This window comes from Rhinopithecus roxellana, chromosome 12 (genome assembly GCF_007565055.1).
Source record: "Rhinopithecus roxellana isolate Shanxi Qingling chromosome 12, ASM756505v1, whole genome shotgun sequence".
Lineage (NCBI taxonomy): Eukaryota > Metazoa > Chordata > Mammalia > Primates > Cercopithecidae > Rhinopithecus > Rhinopithecus roxellana.
This window is the reverse complement of record NC_044560.1, coordinates 107036179-107056899: the sequence shown is the minus strand read 5'-3', so window position 1 is coordinate 107056899 and position 20721 is coordinate 107036179. Positions and strand designations below refer to the sequence as shown.

Sequence of the window (20721 nt, the reverse complement as noted above, 5' to 3'; positions counted from 1 at the left end):
CTGGCAGGCGGTGGTTGCAGTGAGCCAAGACTGAGCCATTGCACTCCAAGCTGGGCGACAGAGCGAGACTCCATCTCAAAAAAACAAAACAAAACAAAACAAAACAAAAAAACCACAGATCATGTTACTCCCATACTCAAAACACTCCAACAGGTTTCCCCACACACTTAGAATAAAAGCTACTCAACTCATTTGGTTCTTGCCACCTTATTTCTCTAATTTGACGATCACGCCTGGGCCTCTGGGCATTTGCACTTGCTGTTCTCTCTGCTAGGAAAGTTCTCCTAGATGATCACAAGGCTTTTTCCCTTCATAAGAGGCTCAATGTTACCTCTTCAGAGCCCTTCCCCAGCCAACCTATCAAAACAACCCTCCCACTTCACCATCCTTTAATGACTGACACATATGTACACATTTGTGGAATTTTTTTTTTTTTTTTTTTGAGACAGGGCCTCCTCACTCTGTCGCCCAGGCTGGGGTGTAGTGGCGCAATCACAGCTCACTGCAACCTCCACCTCCTGGGGGCTCAGGTGATGCTCCCACCTCAACCTCCAGACTAGCTGGGACTATAAACTCACGCTGCCATGCCTGACTAATTTTTGTATTTTTGTAGAGACTGGGTTTGGCAACATTACCCAGGCTGGTCTCAAACTCCTGGACTCAAGAAATCCCTCCCCCCCAACTCAGCCTCCCAAAGTGCTGGGATTACAGGTGTGAGCCACTGCATCCCGGCTAAGTAAAAATATTGATCAGTGAGGCCAGGCATGGTGGCTCAGGTCTGTAGTCCCAGCATTTTAGGAGTCTGAGTTGGGGGGAGATCTCTTGAGGCCAAGGATTGCTTGAGCTTGGGAGTTCAAGACCAGTCTGGGCAACGTGGCAAAACCCCATCTTACAAAAAAAAAAAAATACAATAATTAGTCGGATGATGTGGTGGGGCGCACCTGTAGTCCCAGCTACTTGGGAGGCTTAAGAGGAAATATCACTTGAGCCTTGGAGGTCGAGGCTACAGTGAGCTGTGATCCCATCACTGCACTCCAGCCTGGGCGACAGAGAGGGGAAAAAAAAAAAAAGCCTGGCACAGTGGCTCAAGTCTGTAATCCCAGCACTTTGGGAGGCTGTGGCGGGCAGATGACTTGAGGTCCGGAGTTCCAGAGCAGCCTGGCCAACATGGTGAAAACCTGTCTACTAAAAATACAAACATTAGCCGGGTGTGGTGCCGTGAGCCTGTAATCCCAGCTATCAGAAGACTGAGGTGAGAGGAAGTCTTGAACCTGGGAGGCCAGAGGCTGCAGTGAGACGAGATCGCCCAACTGCACAAAACAAAAGATGTCTTGGTGCGGTGGCTCACTCCTGTAATCCCAGCACTTCGGGAGGCCGAGGGGGGGGTGGATCACTTGAGGTCAGCAGTTCGAGACCAGTCCGGTCAACATGGCGAAACCCCGTGTCTACTAAAAATACAAAAATTAGCCGGACGTGGTGGCGGGCCCCTATAATCCCAGCTACTTGGGAGGCTGAGGCAGGAGAATCGCTTGAATCCGTGAGGCGGAGCTTGCAGTGAGCTGAGATCGCGCCACTGCACTCCAGCCTGGGCGACAGGGAGAGACTCCGTCGAAAAGAGAAAAGAAAAGAAAAGAAAACGCCATCCCTAAGCTACTCCACAATGCCCAAACTATGTCTCCTGTCTTACCAAGGCACAGCCCCATACCAGACACAAGCAACCTTTTTGGGAGCCTACTGCCGTCCCCCTCCAGAGTCTCCGAGCCTCTCAAGATTCCTATTTGACATAACTTGCTCCAAAACTCCTCAAAACCCGCATTCTTTCAGACTGGCCCGCCCCTGAGAACCCACAAGAATGTAAGCTCCCGTCGGCCCGGTGGGCCAGTCCAGTCTCCCGCGTATCCAGCACGGAACCGGGTCCCACACCATCGAATGAATGAACTATGTCCCTCACCTCACCCCTTCCACGGACCCCAGCCCGTCTTATTCCCTATCCGCGACCTAAATCCCACAATCACCGCTTTCGGGCCTCGGATTTCCTGAGTTTGAATTCTCCCGCTCTCTCAGGACTTCCCAACGCCCCCTTCAGAGCTCCCATCCTTCGGAACGGCCCTCCCAACCACTTCCTAGACCTTCCAGAAACATCCCCAATCAACTCCTCCAGTTCCCTCAGGAGCGAGACGATCCCGGAGCACATAATTTCCGCCTCCTCCCTTCAAATCACACCTTCCCGCTCCTTCCGGGCCGCAAACGCCTCAGACCAGACGCCCCCTCCAGACCCTCGGCGCCTCAAGCCGCGCCGGCGCTGACCGTTTCTGGGCCTCCAGTCCCCACAGGCGGATCTGCCGGTCATACTGCGCCGCCTCCTCCTCGCTGATGCCGCCGCCAGCCTCCTCCTTCTCCACCATGGCGCCGGCTCTTCCTGCCTCAGCTCAAGTCCCGCTCACGCCAACCGCCCGCCGACCCTGCGCGCCACCAACCTCCGCCTGCAGCACGCCCGGCGTGCTTCTGCGCGTGCGCAGACCCCCACCCCCACCCCCACCCCCCCCACGCCTGCGCAGTACCTCTTCCGCGGAGCCTGGGCCCAAAAGTATCTCACGAGACTCAAAGGCGGTCCGGCGACTGCATGTCACGTGACGGAGGGTCCAACCAATCCTAGCCCCAAAAATGGCGCGGGTTAAGGCGTTGCCCACGTGGTCACTTATGAGGCACTTAAATTCTGCAAATATTTAAGGAGTGCATACCGAGATCCCAGCAATAGGGATGTTGTAAAATAGGGTATTGAGTAAAATCGACAAAGCCCTGTCCTCATGGAGTTTACGATCCAGTGAGAAAAACCCAAAGAGAAATAAATATAAACCCAGGGATGATAAATGCTTTGGAGAAAAATAAAGCAGGACATGGGGCTACAGAGTAACAGGGGTGGTCAGGGATGGCTTATCAGAGGTGACATTGAACTGTCAATTTTTTTTTTTTCATACAGATGGGGTCCCGCTGTGTTGCCAAGGCTGGTCTCCAACTCCTGGCCTCAAGCTATCTTACTGCCTCTGCCTCCCAAAGTGCTGGGATTACAGGTATCAGCCACTGTTCCCATCCTTTCATGTCCCTACCATGTGTTGCACTTTGTGCCCAGCCCTGGACATACAATAATAATTAAAATGGACACATCTCTGCTTTAGAGGCAGTCACGGCCCAGTGGGAGAGAGAAGCATTAAGAAAACAGGAATAGGCCAGGCACGGTGACTCACACCTGTAATCTCAGCACTTCGGAGGGCGGAGGCAGGCAGATTACTTGAGATTAGGAGCTCCAGAGCAGCCTAGCTAACATGGTGAAATCCCATCTATACTAAAAATAAAAAAAAAATAGCAGGGCATGGTGGCTCACACCTGTAGTCCCAGCTACTTGGGAGGCTGAGGCAGGAGAATCGCTTGAACCCAGGAGTTGGAGGTTGTAGTGAGCCAAGATCATGTCTCTGCACTCCAGCCTGAGACACAGCGAGACTCGGTCTCAAAAAAATAAATAAATAAAATAAAAATAACAGAAAAGAAAACAGGGATGGCCCCAGGTGGACAATATAGTGAAACGCCATCTCTATTCAAAATGCAAAAATTAGCTTGGTGTGGGGGCACTGAGCCTATTAGTCCCAGCTACATGGGAGGCTGAGGTGGGAGGATTTCTGATGTTAGAATCATAGGCTTTTTAGCAGGGCACAGTGGCTCATGCCTGTAATCCCAGCACTTTCAGAGGCTGAGGAGGGCAGATCACAAGGTCAGGAGTTTGAGACCAGCCTGGCCAAGATGGTGAAACCCCCTCTCTACTAATAATACAAAAATTAGCCGGGTGTGGTGGCGCATGCTTATAGTCTCAGCCAATTGCCAGGCTGAGGCGAGAGAATTGTTTGAACTGGGAGACAGAGGTTGCAGTGAGCCAAGATCCTGCCACTGCATTTCAGTGTGGGCGACAGAGACTCTCTTCTCAAAAAAAAAAAGCCACCACGCTCACCTAATTTTTTTTTTTTTTTGAGACGAGAGTCTCTGTCACCCACACTGAAGTGCAGTGGCGCGATCTCCACTCACTGCAAGCTCCACCTCTCAGGTTCACGCCATTCTCCTGCCTCAGCCTCCTGTGTAGCTGGGACTACAGGCGCCTGCCACCTCGCCTGGCTAGTTTTTTTTTTTTGTATTTTTAGTAGAGACGGGGTTTCACCAGGTTAGCCAGGATGGTCTCAATCTCCTGACCTCGTGATCCACCCGTCTCGGCCTCCCAAAGTGCTGGGATTACAGGCTTGCGGCACCGCGCCTGGCCACGGGCTAATTTTTTAGTAGAGACGGGGTTTCACCATGTTAGCCAGGATGGTCTCGATCTCCTGACCTCATGATCCGCCCGTCTCGACCTCCCAAAGTGCTGGGATTACAGGCTTGAGCCACCGTGCCCGGCCTAATTTTTGTATTTTTAGTAGAGACAGGGTTTCACCATGGTGGCCAGGCTGATCTCGAACTCCTGACATCAAGTGATCCGCCCACCTTGGCCTCCCAAAATGCTGGGATTACAGGCGCGAGCCACCACACCTGGCAGAATCATGTATTTTTATTTAAGAATTGGCAACTGGTTGGCCGGGCGCGGTGGCTCAAGCCTGTAATCCCAGGACTTTGGGAGGCCGAGACGGGCGGATCACGAGGTCAGGAGATCGAGACCATCCTGGCTAACACGGTGAAACCCCGTCTCTACTAAAAAAAAAAAAAAAATACAAAATACTAGCCGGGCGAGTTGGCTGCGCCTGTAGTCCCAGCTACTCGGGAGGCTGAGGCAGGAGAATGGCGTGAACCCGGGAGGCGGAGCTTGCAGTGAGCTGAGATCCGGCCACAGCACTCCAGCCTGGGTGACAGAGCGAGACTCCGTCTCAAAAAAAAAAAAAAAAAAAAAAAAAAAAAAAAAAAAAAAAGAATTGGCAACTGGCGTGGTGCCTCACGCCTGTAATCCCACCTCAGCACTTTAGGAGACTGAGGTAGGAGAATCACTTGAGACCAGGAGTTCAAGACCAGCCTGGGCAACATGATAAGACCCCCTGTCTCTACAAAAAAAAAAAAAAATTTGTTAGCTGGGTGTGGTGGCGCATGCCTGTAGTCCCACCTACTTGGGAGGCTAAGGTGGAAGAATCCTTAGAGCCCGGGCGTTGGAGGCTGCAATGAGATATGATGGCACCACTGCACTCCAGCCTGGACAACAGACCTTGTCTCAAAAAAAAAAAAAAGTGCCTAAGATGTTTTTCAGATCCTGAATTCCAGCAGAACAGCTGATGCCAACCAGTGTGAAGACCCCAGAGAGGAACCAAATTGACAGGAGAATAGAGTTTCTTCAACTCCCTGTTTCATTACTTCACCCTGCACTCAACCAACCAACGATCTCCACACTTCAACCCACTCCAAAACCCTTAAAAACCCCTGAACTCTCTGGGGAGGTGGATTCGTGGTTTCCTTCCATCTCCTCCCTTGGTTTTCAGTGGCCCTATGATTAAACCTCTTTCTCTGCTGCAACCTGGTGTCTCCCGCTATCGACTTGCTGCAAGTATGGGGCAAAGGACCTATAATGGTTGAAAAACTTTCAACAGGCCAGGCACAGTGGCTCATGTCTGTTATCCCAACACTTTGAGAGGATCACTTGAGGCCAGCAGTTTGAGACACAGCCAGACCCCATCTCCACAAAAAAAATACATAAAAATTAGGCCGGGCACGGTGACTCATGCCTGTAATCCCAGCACTTTGTGAGGCAGTGACAGGAGGATCACCTGAGGTCAGGAGTTTGAGACCAGCCTGGCCAACATGGTGAAACCCCGTCTCTATTAAAAATACAAAAATTAGCCAGGTTTGGTGGCGTGCGCCTGTAATCCCAGCTACCCAGGAGGCTGAGGGGAGAGAATCACTGGAACCCGGGAGGGTTGGGAGTTCGAGACCATCCTGACCAAAGTGGAGAAACCCTATCTCTACTAAAAATACAAAATTAGGCTGGGCGTGGTGGCTCACGCCTGTAATCCCAGCACTTTGGGAGGTCGAGACGGCCGGATCACGAGGTCAGGAGATTGAGACTGTCCTGGCTAACACGTGAAACCTCCTCTCTACTAAAAATAAAAAAAAAATTAGCTGGATATGGTGGCGGGCACTTGTAATCCCAGCTACTCAGGAGGCTGAGGCAGGAGAATGGCGTGAACCCGGGAGGCAGAGTTTGCAGTGAGCCGAGATAGTGCCACTGCACTCCAACCTGGGTGACAGAGCGAGACACTGTCTCAGAAAAAAAAACAAAATTACCCAGGCATGGTGGCACATGCCTGTAATCCCAGCTACTCGGGAGGCTGAGGCAGGAGAATCGTTTGAACCTGGGAGGTGGAGGTTGCAGTGAGCCAAGATTGTACCATTGCATTCCAGCCTGGGCAACAAGAGCAAAACTCTGTCTCAAAATAAAAAAAGAAAGAAAGAAAGTAAGGCATTCGTAATTGGTTAGGGAGTGACCCGGGTTCTTACCCGTGCCTATGCCGTAACTCTTGTAAAATGATCACTTTGTGAAAAAGAGCCCTGGAAATAAAGCTAATTGCTGCGTAAATTATTTTCTCCTGTACTTGTAGACTCATTAAAGGTCTACAAGTATCTCCCTTTCCTCTCCTAACTTCTACTTTTTTATAATTTCTGGGAAAAATTAAATGTGATGGTATAGTCTCATGTTTGGAAACATACATCCTTTTTTAAAAAAACATTTTTATTGGTCAGGTGCAGTGGCTCATGCCTGTAATCCCAGCACTTTGGGAGGCCGAGGCGGGCGGATCACAAGGTCAGGAGATCGAGACCATCCTGACTAACATGGTGAAACCCTGTCTCCACTAAAAAAAAAAGCAAAAAAATTATTTAGCCGGGCGTGGTGGCACAAATCTGAGGCAGGAGAATGGGTTGAACCTGGTAGGCGGAGGTTGCAGTGAGCTGAGATTGTGCCACTGCACTCCAGCCTGGCTACAGGTCGAGAATCCTTCTCAAGAAAAAAAAAAGGTCGGGCGCAGTGGCTCAAGCCTGTAATCCCAGCACTTTGGGAGGCCGAGACGGGCGGATCACGAGGTCAGGAGATCGAGACCATCCTGGCTAACGCAGTGAAACCCCATCTCTACTAAAAATACAAAAACTAGCCGGGCGAGGTGGCGGGCGCCTGTAGTCCCAGCTACTCGGGAGGCTGAGGCAGGAGAATGGCGCAAACCCGGGAGGCGGAGCTTGCAGTGAGCTGAGATCGGGCCACTGCACTCCAGTCCGGGTGACAGAGCGAGACTCCACCTCAAAAAAAAAAAAAAAAAAAAAGAGAGAGACATTTTTATTGAGGTGAAATTCACATAATATAAAATTAGGCAGCATTTTGAAGTGCACAATTCAGTGGCCTTTAGTACTTTCACCATATTATACAACCACCACCTCAATCTAGTTCCAAAATACTTTCAGCTGGGTGCAGTGGCTCACATCTGTAATCCCAGCACTTTCGGAGGCTAAGGCAGGCGGATCACGAGGTCAGGAGATCAAGACCATCCTGGCTAACACAGTGAAACCCTGTCTCTACTAAAAACGCAAAAAATTAGCTGGGTGTGGTGGCAGGCGCCTGTGGTCCCAGCTACTGGGGAGGCTGAGGCAGGAGAATGGCGTGAACCCGAGAGGCAGAGCTTGCAGTGAGCCAAGATTGCATCACTGCACTCCAGCCTGGGCGACAGAGCAAGACTCCGTCTCAAAAAAAAAAAATTTTTTTTCATTATTCCAAGAGTGGTGGCTTAAATCTTTCAAATGGCCAGGAGTCAACTATGACCTTGCTATGTAAACAATTTCAAAAGAACTGTACAGTTCAGTGTTACAGTTTAGCATAATTTAGTATAAAAAAATAGTATAAACATAATTTAGTATATGCATAATTTAGCATAATTTAGCATAATTTAGTATAAACTTTCCCCACTTTTTAAGAGCTACCATTAACTTTATTCATTAGTTGATTATTAACTAGGAATGCTATATTGCAGAACATCTTGGCATGTCTGGTCCTTGTCCTCTAGTCCCAGTAACAAACCCCTCACTATTATGATGATGAAAAAAGGTAAGTTTCCAAAACGATCCCAAGGAAACACCACTGTTCCCTTGAGAACCAGACGACAACCAAAAACAAATCCTTAATTTTCCTTAATAATTTCCAAAATGTCCTCTAGGGGGCAACATTATCCCTTCAGAACCAGGTAGATGAATCACTCCTCTTCTAGCCTGGATCTCAGTACCTCTCACCTCCTCAAAGACTCTGCGATTGGATTAGCAAGGAAGAAAGGGAAAAAAGCTATAGCTTGCTGGTCAGCAGGCTCCAACACAATAGAATGCCTCTCTTTGGCCAATGGTCTCCTCCTTTGTTCTCCAGGTGTCTCCAGGGGTTGGTGCCAAATGGTAGTACTTCTTCCACACTCTGGAGGAACTTCTGTGAGAATGCCTCCTCATTCACAGTGTGAATAACCCTCCCCAGAGCCATCCCAGGAACTAGAGAAAAAACAGGTCTTTCATCAGCATAATAATGTACTGGCCGTTTGCAGTGACTCACACCTGTAATCCCACCACTTTGGGAGACCGAGGTAGAAAAATCACTTCAGGTCAGGTGTACAAGACCAGCCTGGGCAACATAGGGAGACCCCCTTCTCTACAAAAAAGAAAAAATTCTGCCGGGCGCGGTGGCTCAAGCCTGTAATCCCAGCACTTTGGGAGGCCGAGACGGGCGGATCACGGGGTCAGGAGATCAAGACCATCCTGGCTAACACGGTGAAACCCCGTCTCTACTAAAAAATACAAAAAACTAGCTGGGCGTGGTGGCGGGCGCCTGTAGTCCCAGCTACTTGGGAGGCTGAGGCAGGAGAATGGCGTAAACCCCGGAGTTGGAGCTTGCAGTGAGCTGAGATCCGGCCACTGCACTCCAGCCTGGGCGACAGAGCGAGACTCCGTCTCAAAAAAAAAAAAAGAAAAAAGAAAAAATTCTGTCCAGGCGTGGAGGCTCACGCCTGTAATCCCAGCACTTTGGGAGCCCAAGGCAGGCGGATCATGAGGTCAAGAGTTTGAGACCAGCCTGGCCAACATGGTGAAACACCATCTCTACTAAAAATACAAAAATTGGCCAGGTGCGGTGGCTTACGCCTGTAATCCCAACACTTTGGGAGGCTGAGGCAGGCGGATCACGAGGTTAGGAAATCGAGACCATCCTGGCTAACATGGTGAAACCCGGTCTCTACTAAAAATACAAAAATTAAAAATTAAAAAAATTAGCCGGACATGGTGGTGGATGCCTGTAGTCCTAGCTACTCGGGAGGTTGACGCAGGAGGATGGCGTGGACCCAGAAGGCGGAGCTTGAAGTGAGCAGAGATCGTGCCACTGCACTCCAGCCTGGGCAACAGAGTGAGACTCCATCTCAAAAAAAAAAAATTATCAGGCATGGTGGTGTGCACCTGTGGTCTCAGCTACTCGGGAGGCTAAGACTGGAGGATCACTTGAGCCAAGGAGGTAGAGGCTGCAGTGATCTGTGATTGTGCCACTGTACCTCAGCCTGGATGACAGAGCAAGACCCTGTTTCATAATAATTAAATAATTATAATAATAATAACAATATCGATGTACCAAGAGCAGAAAGAAACAGGTACCATGGAAGTATTAGTTGACTTATGTGCATTTGAGGAAATTCAATAAAAAAAAAACTACAGGGACCTGCCAGCCCAGAGATATTTTGGAGGTCCCAGAGAAGAGTTATGTTAGAATTTTATTTTTCCCTAAATATAGGGCAAGCTGCTGAAACTTTCATCCCCTACCGACCCATCCTTTAATGGAAAAAGGTGATAAGAAAAAGCCCTTTGAAATTTTAGGGCCTGGGCGCGGTGGCTCACGCCTATAATCCCAGCACTCTGGGAGGCCGTGGCGGGCGGATCATGAGGTCAGGAGATTGAGACCATCCTGGCTAACACAGTGAAACCCCGTCTCTACTAAAAAATACAAAAAATTAGCTGGGTGTAGTGGTGGGCACCTGCAGTCCCAGCTACTTGGGAGGCTGAGGCAGCAGAATGACGTCAACCCGGGAGGCAGAGCTTGCAGTGAGCCGAGATCTCGCCACTGCACTCCAGCCTGGGGAGACAGAGCGAGAGTCCATCTCAAAAAAAAAAAAAAAGAAAGAAATTTTGGGGCAGCTTGTATCATGGCCGGGAGACCTGCTCTCACTCGTCAGCAAAGAGAACTGTAAGGCTGGTGGAGCCCAGTGCAAGGGGAGATTCTCTAGTCTGTCCAGGATGTGGTGCAATCAACTCTACCATTTAGGTTTTATAACCAAGCAGATGCACAAAATATGTGTGTGCAGTAGTGCAGTATAATACACTGTTCTTTTTCTTTCTTCTTTTCTTTTCTTTTTTTTTTTTTTTTTAGACAGAGTCTCACTCTGTTACCCAGGCTGGAGTACAGTGGCACAATTTCAGCTCACTGCAATCTCCACCTCCCAGGTTCAAGTGATTTTCACGCCTCAGCCTCCCGAGTGGCTAGGATTACAGGCGTGCGCCATGACGCCCAGGTGAATTTCTTGTATTTTTAGTAGAAATAGAGTTTCGTTATGTTGGTCAGGCTGGTCTCGAACTCCTGACCTCAAGTGATTCGCCCACCTTGGAATCCCAAAGTGCTGGGATTACAGGCATGAGCCACCTCGCCTGGCCTTGTCTTTTCTTCTATTATGGGCATTTAATAAGTTCCCAGTTAGGGGCATTTTTTGTTTGTTTTTGAGAAGGAATCTTGCTCTGTCACCCAGGCAGGAGTGCAGTGGCATGATCTTGGCTCACTGCAACCTCCACCTCCTAGATTCAAGCGATTCTCCTGGCTCAGCCTCCCGAGGAGCTGGGGTTATAGGTGCCCACCACCATGTCCAGCTAATTTTTGTATTTTAGTAGAAACAAGGTTTCACATGTAGGTCAAGCTGGTCTCGAACTCCTGAACTCAAATGATCTGTCCTCCTAGGCCTCCCAAAGTGCTGGGATTACAGGCGAGAGCCACGGTGCCTGGCCATTTAGGGACTATTTCTTTTCTTTTCTGTTTTTTGTTTTGTTTTCCGGCTCACTGCAACTTCCGTCTCCTGGACTTAAGTGATCCTCCTCCCTCAACCTCCCAAGTAGCTGTGACTGCAGGCATAAGCCACCATGCTTTGTTAATTTTTGTATTTTTTGTAGAGACAGGGACTCTGTTAATCTTTGTATTTTTTTTTTTTTTTTTTTTTTTTTGAGACGGAGTCTTGCTCTGTCACCCAGGCTGGAGTGCAGTGGCTGGATCTCAGCTCACTGCAACCTCCGCCTCCTGGGTTCACACCATTCTCCTGTTTCAGCCTCCCAAGTAGCTGGGACTACAGGCGCCCGCCACCTTGCCCGGCTAGTTTTTTGTATTTTTTTTTTTTTTTTTTTTTTTGAGACGGAGTCTCGCTCTGTCACCCAAGCTAGAGTGCAGTGGCCAGATCTCAGCTCACTGCAAGCTCCGCCTCCTGGGTTCACGCCATTCTCCTGCCTCAGCCTCCCGAGTAGCTGGGACTACAGGCGCCCGCCACCTCGCCCGGCTAGTTTTTTGTATTTTTTAGTAGAGACGGGGTTTCACCGTGTTAGCCAGGATGGTCTCGATCTCCTGACCTTGTAATCCGCCCACCTCGGCCTCCCAAAGTGCTGGGATTACAGGCTTGAGCCACCGCGCCCGGCCTGTATTTTTTGTAGAGACAGGGACTCACTATGTTGCCCTACTGGTCTCAAACCTCTAGGCTCAAGCAATCTTTCTTCCTCGGCCTCCCAAAGTGCTGGGGTTACAAGCATGAGCCACTGTACCCAGCCCAAAGTGGTTAGTTGTTTATTTATTTATTTATTAGACAGAGTCTCACTCCGTCGCCCAGGCTGGAGTGCAGTGGCGCCATCTCAGCTCACTGCAAGCTCCGCCTCCTGGGTTCATGCCATTCTCCTTACTCAGCCTCCTGAGTAGCTGGGACTACAGGCACCTGCCGCCACGCCCGGCTAATTTTTTGCATTTTTAGTAGAGACAGGGTTTCACCGTGTTAGCCAGGATGATCTCGATCTCCTGACCTCGTGATCTGCCTGCCTCGGCCTCCCAAAGTGCTGGGATTACAGGCGTGAGCCACCGCGCCCGGCCCCAAAGTGGTTATTTAAAGTCACAGCAGTGTAAGAGCGTTCCAATCATTCCACATAATCGTGTAATACCTGCTTTAGTCACACCGTGGAATACCATCCAGGAATGAGAATGAATGAACTATAACTATATGCTACAAATATAATGTGGAATGAAAGAAGCCAGATATAAAAGAGTACGTATTATACGTTCAATTTTTATGAGAAAATTAAGACAAATTAAGAGAATATTTATGTATGTGGCTAGAAGTTAGAATGGTGATTGCTTTAGAAGGAGCAGTGACTATATGGGAACAGGATGGGGCTTCTAATTTTCTGTTTCTTGATTTAGCTGCTGGTTATATAGAATATTCGCTTTGCGTAAATGTGTCAAGCTGCATACCTGTGATTATATACTTTTTCTGTACATATGTTATTCTTCAATAAAAAATAGCCGAAGGCCGATGTGGGCGGATCACCTGAGGTCAGGAGTTCAAGACCAGCCCGGCCAACATGTTGAAACCCCCGTCTCTACTAGAAATACAAAAATTAGCTGGGTGTGGCAGCAGGCGCCTATAGTCCCAGCTGCTCAGGAGGTTGAGGTAGGAGAATCACTTGAACTTGGGAGGTGGAAGTTGCAGTGAGCCGAGATGTGTCACTGCACTCCAGCCTGGGCCACAGAGCAAGACCGTCTCAAAAAAAAAAAAAAATCTATAATAAAAATGAAATAAAATATGGATATATATGTGTGTGTGTGTATCTATCTATCTATCTATCTACATATATATACATTTTCTGTTTTTTGAGACAGAGTCTTGCTCTGTCACTCAGGCGTGGAGTGTAGTGGTACCATCTCGGCTCACTGAAACCTCTACTTCCAGGGTTCAAGTGACTCTTGTGCCTCAGCCTCCCAAATAGCTGGGATTACAAGCATGAGCCACCGCACTTGGCTAAGAGTCATGTTTTTAACTTTTAAAATGTGTCCCTAGGCCAGGCACGGTCGCTCAAGCCTGTAATCCCAGCACTTTGGGAGGCCAAGGCAGGCAGATCACGAGGTCAGGAGATTGAGACCATCCTGGCTAACCCGGTGAAACCCTGTCTCTGCTAAAAAAAAAAAAATACAAAAAATTAGCCGGGCGAGGTGGCGGGTGCCTGTAGTCCCAGCTACTCAGGAGGCTGAGGCAGGAGAATGGCGTGAACCCGGGAGGCGGGGCTTGCAGTGAGCTGAGATCCGGCCACTGCACTCCAGTCCGGGCGACAGAGCGAGACTCCGTCTCAAAAAAATAAATAAATAAATGAAATAAATAAAATAAAATGTGTCCCTGGTCGGTCACAGTGGCTCATGCCTGTAATCCCAACACTTTAGGAGGCCGAGGCAGGCAGATCAGGAGGTCAGGAAATTGAGACCATCCTGGCCAACATAGTGAAACCCCATCTCTACTTAAATTACAAAAGTTGGCCGGGCGCGGTGGCTCAAGCCTGTAATCCCAGCACTTTGGGAGGCCGAGACGGGCAGATCACAAGGTCAGGAGATCGAGACCATCCTGGCGAACACAGTGAAACCCCGTCTCTACTAAAAATACAAAAACCTAGCCGGGCGAGTTGGCGGGCACCTGTAGTCCCAGCTACTTGGGAGGCTGAGCCAGGAGAATGGCGGGAACCCGGGAGGCGGAGCTTGCAGTGAGCTGAGATCCGGCCACTGCACTCCAGCCTGGGCGACAGAGCAAGACTCCGTCTCAAAAATAAATAAATAAATAAATAAATAACAAAAGTTAGTCAGGCATGGTGATGGGCGCCTGTAATCCCAGCTACTCAGGAGGCTGAGGCAGGAGAATCGCTTGGACCTGGGAGGCAGAGGTTGGAGTGAGCCGAGATCCCACCACTGCACTCCAGCCTGGGCGACAGAACAAGACTGTCTCAAAAAAAAAAAAAAAAATTGTCCCCAGGTTGGGCATGGTGGCTCATGCCAGTAATCCCAGCACTTTAGAGGCTGATGAAGGTAGATCACTTGAGCTCAGGAGTTCAAGACCAGCCTGGGCAATATAGTGAAACCCCATCTCTACCAAAAATTCAAAAATTAGCTGGATGTGGTGGCACGACCTGTGGTCTCAGCTACTCAGGAGGCTGAGGCAGGAGGACTGCTTGAGCCTAGGAGGTCCATGATGCAGTGAGCCATGATTGTGCCACTGTCCTCCAGCCTCGTGATAGAATGAGACCCTGTTTCAAAGAGCAAACAAACACACGACTCTCATACAGAAACAGGGTGAGCAGATGTCAAAGATGTTATTGAACTCATTAATGATGAAAGCAGCAGAAAAATAGAGATGGTTGAAAGAAGGAGCAATGGATATTCTAGGGGGTGTTGGGGGCAGTAAGGATGTTGCAATTAGGTTGGGAAATTGGATACAAAACTGGCAAATTTCTTTCAGGCTTGTCTGTTATGCCAGACCAGTTATTCCAAAGGAGAATCTTACGCAAATTACTATCTAACTTGACTGAGTCTAGACACTAATAATAGCTAAATAGTAAGTTAGCTGGGCGCAGCGGCTCACACTTGTAATCCCAACATTTTTGGAGACTGAAGTGGGAGGATCACTTGAGGTCAGATGTTTGAGACCAACCTGGGCAATATAGGGAGACCTCATCTCTACTACAACGCAAAAAAATTAGCATGGTGGTGCACACCTGTAGTCCCAGCTACTCAGGCAGCTGAGGCAGGAGGACTGTTTGAGCCCAGAAGGTCAAGGTTGCAGTGAGCTATGATAGTGCCACTGCATGATAGCCTGAGGCACAGAGCAAGACTCTGCTTGAAAATAAATAGTTAGGCCGGGCGCGGTGGCTCAAGCCTGTAATCCCAGCACTTTGGGAGGCCGAGACGGGCGGATCACGAGGTCAGGAGATCGAGACCATCCTTGCTAATACGGTGAAACCCTGTCTCTACTAAAAAATACAAAAAACTAGCCGGGCGACGAGGCGGGCGCCTGTGGTCCCAGCTACTCGGGAGGCTGAGGCAGGAGAATGGCGTAAAACCCAGGAGGCGGAGCTTGCAGTGAGCTGAGATCCAGCCACTGCATTCCAGTCTGGGTGGCAGAGCAAGACTCTGTCTCAAAAAAAAAAAAAAAAAAAAATTAAATAAATAAATAAATAAATAGTTAGCTGGGCACGGTGGCTACACCTGTAATCCCAGCACTTTGGGAGGCCGAGGCGGGTGGATCACGAGGTCAGGAGATGGAGACCATCCTGACTAACATGGTGAAACCCTGTCTCTACTAAAAATAAAAAAAACTAGCTGGGTGTGTTGGCGGGCACCTGTAGTCCCAGCTACTTGGGAGGCTGAGGCAGGAGAATGGCGTCAACTCAGGAGGCGGAGCTTGCAGTGAGCCGAGATCGCGCCACTGCACTCCAGCCTGGGTGACAGAGCAAGACTCAGTCTTGGAAAAAAAAAAAAAAAAGAAAGAAAATAAATAGTTACAAGAGCATCCAAAAAGCAGGGGAGAGGGAAAGGAACAGGAAATTGACAGAAAGTAGTGAAAGTTCCCAGCACTTTGGGAGGCTAAGGCTGGCGGATCACCTGAGGTCAGGAGTTCGAGACCAGTCTGGCCAACATGGTGAAACCCTGTCTCTACTAAAAGTATAAAAATTAGCCAGACGTGGTGGCAAGTGCCTATAATCCTAGCTACTAAGGAGGCTGAGGCAGGAACATCGCTTGAACCTGGAAGGCAGAAGTTGCAGTAAGCCAAGACCGTGCCATTGCATTCTAGCCTGGGCAACAAGAGCAAGACTCTATGTCAAAAGGGGGGAAAAAAAGGAAGTAGCTAAAGTCAAAACAATGGGCCAGGCACAGTGGCTCACGCTGGTAATCCTAAGACTTTGTGAGGGTCAAGTGGGAGGATCACTTGAGCTCAGGAGTAGTTCAAGACCAGCCTGGGCAACATGGTGAGACCTTGTTTAAAAAACAAAAAAAAAGACAACACACACACACACACACAAATTAGCTGGGTCTGGTTGCCCATATATGTAGTCTCAGCTACTCAGGGGACTGAGGTAGGAGGATCACTTGAGCCAGGGAAGTCGAGGCTGTAGTGAGCCACGATTGCACCACTGCACTCCAGCCTGGATGACAGAGCGAGGCTCTGTCTCAAAAATAAATAAATAAAATTTAAAAACAAAAAAGAAGTCATGGGAGGCTGAAGCAGGAGAATCGCTGGAACCAGGGAGGCAGAGGTGGCAGTGAGCCGAGATTGCACCACTGCACTCCAGCCTGGGAGACACAGCAAGACTCTGTCTCAAAATAAATAAATAAATAAATAGGCCGGGCGCGGTGGCTCATACTTGTAATCCTGGCACTTTGGGAGGCCGAGGTGGTTGGATCACCTGAGGTCAGGAGTTCAAAATTAGCCTGGCCAACATGGTGAAACCTCATCTGTGCTAAAAATAATTTTTAAAAAATTAGCTGGGTTTGGTGGCGGGCACCTGTAATCCCAGTTACTGGGGAGGCTGAGGCAGGAGAATCACTTGAACCTGGGCAGGGGAGGCGGAGGTTGCGGTGAGCTGAGATTGAACCATTGCACTCCCAGCCTGGGAAACAACAGCAAAACTCAGTCTCAAAACAAAAACAAAAACAAAAAAAAAAAATTAGCCGGGTGTTGTGCGTGCCTGTGGTCCCAGCTACTCGGGAGGGTGAGACATTAGAATCGCTTGAACCTGGGAGGCAGAGGTTACAGTGAGCCGAGATTGCGCCACTGCACTCCAGCCTGGGAGACAGGCGAGACTCCATCTCAAAAACTAAATAAACAGGCAGGGCACGGTGGCTCACACATGTAATCCCAGCACTTTGGGAGGCTGAGGCAAGCAAATCATGAGGTCATGAGTGTGAGACCAGCCTGGCCAACATGGTGAAACCCTGTCTCTACTCAAAACATAAAAAATTAGTTGGGTGTGGTGGCACATGCCTGTAATCCCAGCTACTCGGGAGGCTGAGGCAGGAGAATCACTTGAACCCGGGAGGCAGAGGTTGCAGTGAGCCGAGATTGTGCCACTGCACTCCAGCCCGGGTGACGGTATGAGACTCTGTCTCAAAAAAAGAAATAAAAATAAAAAAATCAGATGAAGTGTCAGAAGGGCTTGGTAGACAATGTTCCGCAATGTTCCAGTATAAAACTGAAGAAGTACAGGGAATTCCTGCTTGGTGGGATTTTCGTTTTCCCCATTACTTAAAAGCAGATGGCCATTTAGAATTGTAGAATGGCCCCGTTGAAACTTCAGAGATGGGGCCCCTTCAGGACTGTACCTTGAAAAGACAATAGCGGTCCTCTTAGATGTGGTCTATGTTCTCTATCAGCGGTTTTGTCCATAACACAATACATGAGGTCCAAATATCAAGGTGTAAAGGAAGGAATGGCACCATCCACAATCGCACAGTGAGCTACTTTGTCCTTCCTTTCCATTCCTACAAACCTGCAGTATTAGTTCTTGGTGTATTAAAGAAAACTTTTTTGGACAACATAGCTATGAGCATGAGTGAACACTTTATTACAATCTTACATGCAAGGAAAAAAGGTCCCTTGTAGGCCAATTAAGATTCACTCTAATACAGACATTTTATAGGAGAAGAGAATCATTATCTAACCATTAGATCTGAGACTGGATCCAGAAAGATGATAGTCAGGGTAAAGGTAACACAGTTCTTGGCTGGCAGTCAGCTGACTGTCAACTGGGGTACCAGGTGGAATGGTGGTGGGAGCACCAGCTTCTCAAAACAAGTTTCATCCACTGATAAATTATTTTAAGCATTTAAAATTTATTTTAAGCATTTTTCTTTTCTTTTCTTTTTTTTTTTTTTTTGAGACGGAGTCTCACTCTGTCGCCCGGGCTGGAGTGCAGTGGCTGGATCTCAGCTCACTGCAAGCTCCGCCTCCCAGGTTCACGCCATTCTCCTGCCTCAGCCTCCCGAGTAGCTGGGACTACAGGCGCCCGCCACCTCGCCCGGCTAGTTTTTTGTGTTTTTTAGTAGAGACGGGGTTTCACAGTGTTAGCCAGGATGGTCTCGATCTCCTGACCTCGTGATCCGCCCGTCTCGGCCTCCCAAAGTGCTGGGATTACAGGCTTGAGCCATCGCGCCTGGCCAATTTTTTGTATTTTAAGTAGAGACGGTGTTTCACCGTGTTAGCCAGGATGGTCTTGATCTCCTGATTTCGTGATCTACCCGCCTCGGTCCCCCAAAGTGCTGGGATTACAGGCATAAGCCACCGCGCCCAGCCTATTATTATTATTATTATTTTTTTTTGAGACGGAGTCTTGCTCTGTCGCCCAGGCTGGAGTGCAGTGGTGGGATCTTGGCTCACGGCAAGCTCCGCCTCCCGGGTTCACGCCATTCTTCTGCCTCAGCCTCTGGAGTAGCTGGGACTACAGGCGCTGCCACCAACCACGCCCGGCTAATTTTTTTGTATTTTTTAGTAGAGATGGGGTTTCACCGTTTTAGCCAGGATGGTCTCAATCTCCTGACCCCGTGATCCGCCCGCCTCGGCCTCCCAAAGAGCTGGGATTACAGGCGTGAGCCACCGCGCCCGGCCTATTATTTTTTTTTGAGATGGAGTTTCGCTCTTTGTTGCCCAAGCTGGAGTGCAATGGCGCGATCTCTGCTCATGGCAACCTCCGCCTCCCAGGTTCAAGCGATTCTCCTGCCTCACCCTCCCAATTAGCTGGGATTACAGGCATCCACCACCACGCCGGGGTAATTTTGTATTTTTTAGTAGAAACGGGGTTTGGTCAGGCTGGTCTTCAACTCCCAACCCCAGGTGATGTACCCACCTTGGCCTCCCAAAGTGCTGGGATTACAGGCGTGAGTCACCATGCCTGGCTCTATTTATTTTTATTGATATGCAGTGTCGCTCTGTCACCCAGGTTGGAGTGCAGTGGTGCCATCTTGACTCACTGCAACCTTTACCCCCTAGGTTCAAGCAATTCTCCTGCCTCAGTCTCCCGAGTAGCTGGGATTACAGGCGCGCCACACCATGCCTGGCTAATTTTTTGTATGGATTCCGTCACGTTGGCCAGGCTGTCTCAAACTCCTGACTTCAAGTGATCTGCCAGCCTCGGCCTCCCAAAATGTTGGGATTATGGGTGTGTGCCACCACGCCCTGCTGCCAGCTGGAACATTTAAAAAATAGTAGGATCAATATACCAGGAAGTCACATGGTGCCTCTGTCTCCAGATTTATCAGTCTTGACAAAGTTTTTCTCTCTTCCTGGAATCTAAGTGGTCTTTGCTTTGTCAAGGCCTGAAATAAGGTATTCTTTTTTTTTTTTTTTTTTTTTTTTTTTGAGACGAGAGTCTCACTCTGTCGTCCAGGCTGGAGTGCAGTAGTATAATCTCGGCTCACTGCAGCCTCACGACCTCCCCGGCTCAGGCGATTCTCGCTTTTCAACATCCCGAGTAGCTGGGACTACAGGTGTGACCCATCATGTACTGCTAATTTTTGTATTTTTAGGAGAGAAGGGATTTTACTATGTTGGTCAGGCTAGTCTCCAACTCCTGAGCTCAAGCGAGCGATCAGCCCGCCTGGGCCTCCCAAAGTGCTAGGAGTAGAGGCGTGAGCAACATCGCCCCGCCTGAAATAAGGTATTTCTTCTGCCTGGAACCAGCTCTTCTTTTTCATATACCAGCCTAAAGAACAATTTCAAGACTCTCCTCTAACACTCCACCCACCCCCTTTATTCTTTAACTCTGTTTCTCTCTTGGGGCATTGTCGGTTAAGTTCCATGAAGACAGAAACTGTTCCCATAGTCCATCACAGGGACTGGCACTGTAGAAAGAGCTAACAAAAGTATTTAAGGAAGATCCCTGGATTCGAGGTAACAGGGAGATATGATCGTGTCACAGCACTGCAGTCTGGGTGACAGAGCAAGACTCTGTTTCTTAAAAAAAAAAAAGGCCGGGTGCGGTGGCTTTCGCCTGTAATCCCAGCACTTCGGGAGGCCGAGGCGGGAAGGTCACGAGGTCAAGAAATCGAGAACCATCCTGACTAACAAGGAGAAATCCCGTCTCTACTAAAACACACACACACACACACACAAAATTAGCCGAGCGTGGTGGCGGGCGCCTGTAGTCCCAACTTCTCAGGAGGCTGAGGCAGGAGAATGGCGTGAACCCAGAGGCGGAGCTTGCAGTGAGCCGACATCGCGCCACTACACTACAGTCTAGGCGACAGAGCGAGATTGCGTCTTAAAAACAACAACAACAAAAAAGTCTTGCTGTGCTCTTTAGCACTAATCCTATGACGTTGAACCAATTACTTAAAACACCTAACTTCGGTCTGCAAATGGGAATTGCAGCAGCTTATCTTAGGACGGTTATGAGAGTCAAAAGATTTTGTTTGTACACAGCCTATGACACCGGCCAGTGTTTCTATCTCCAGTATTTGTGAGCCTTCCCTGGGTTCTCGTACACCCAGGTCCTTAAACTCCCCTGATGGACTACCAAGCCCCGCCCCTCTCTCCTGCAAGGATGACGTCATCGACTGAGTTGTCGAGTGACGTCACCTCCGGGCTGGCTGGGCTT

General features: G+C 49.1%; 1 protein-coding gene across 2 annotated transcripts in view; it reads right to left on the bottom strand.

Annotated features, from left to right (window-relative positions):
* Positions 1 to 2511, bottom strand: part of SAE1 (SUMO1 activating enzyme subunit 1) — a 90539-nt gene extending 88028 nt beyond the window's left edge. For both annotated transcript variants that reach the window (XM_010377411.1, XM_010377412.1), the window contains exon 1: positions 2308 to 2511. In XM_010377411.1, coding sequence (XP_010375713.1) covers positions 2308 to 2405 — 98 coding nt within the window. In that variant the 5' untranslated portion in view covers positions 2406 to 2511. The remainder of the gene's footprint in view (positions 1 to 2307) is intronic.
* Positions 2512 to 20721: the final 18210 nt, after the last annotated feature.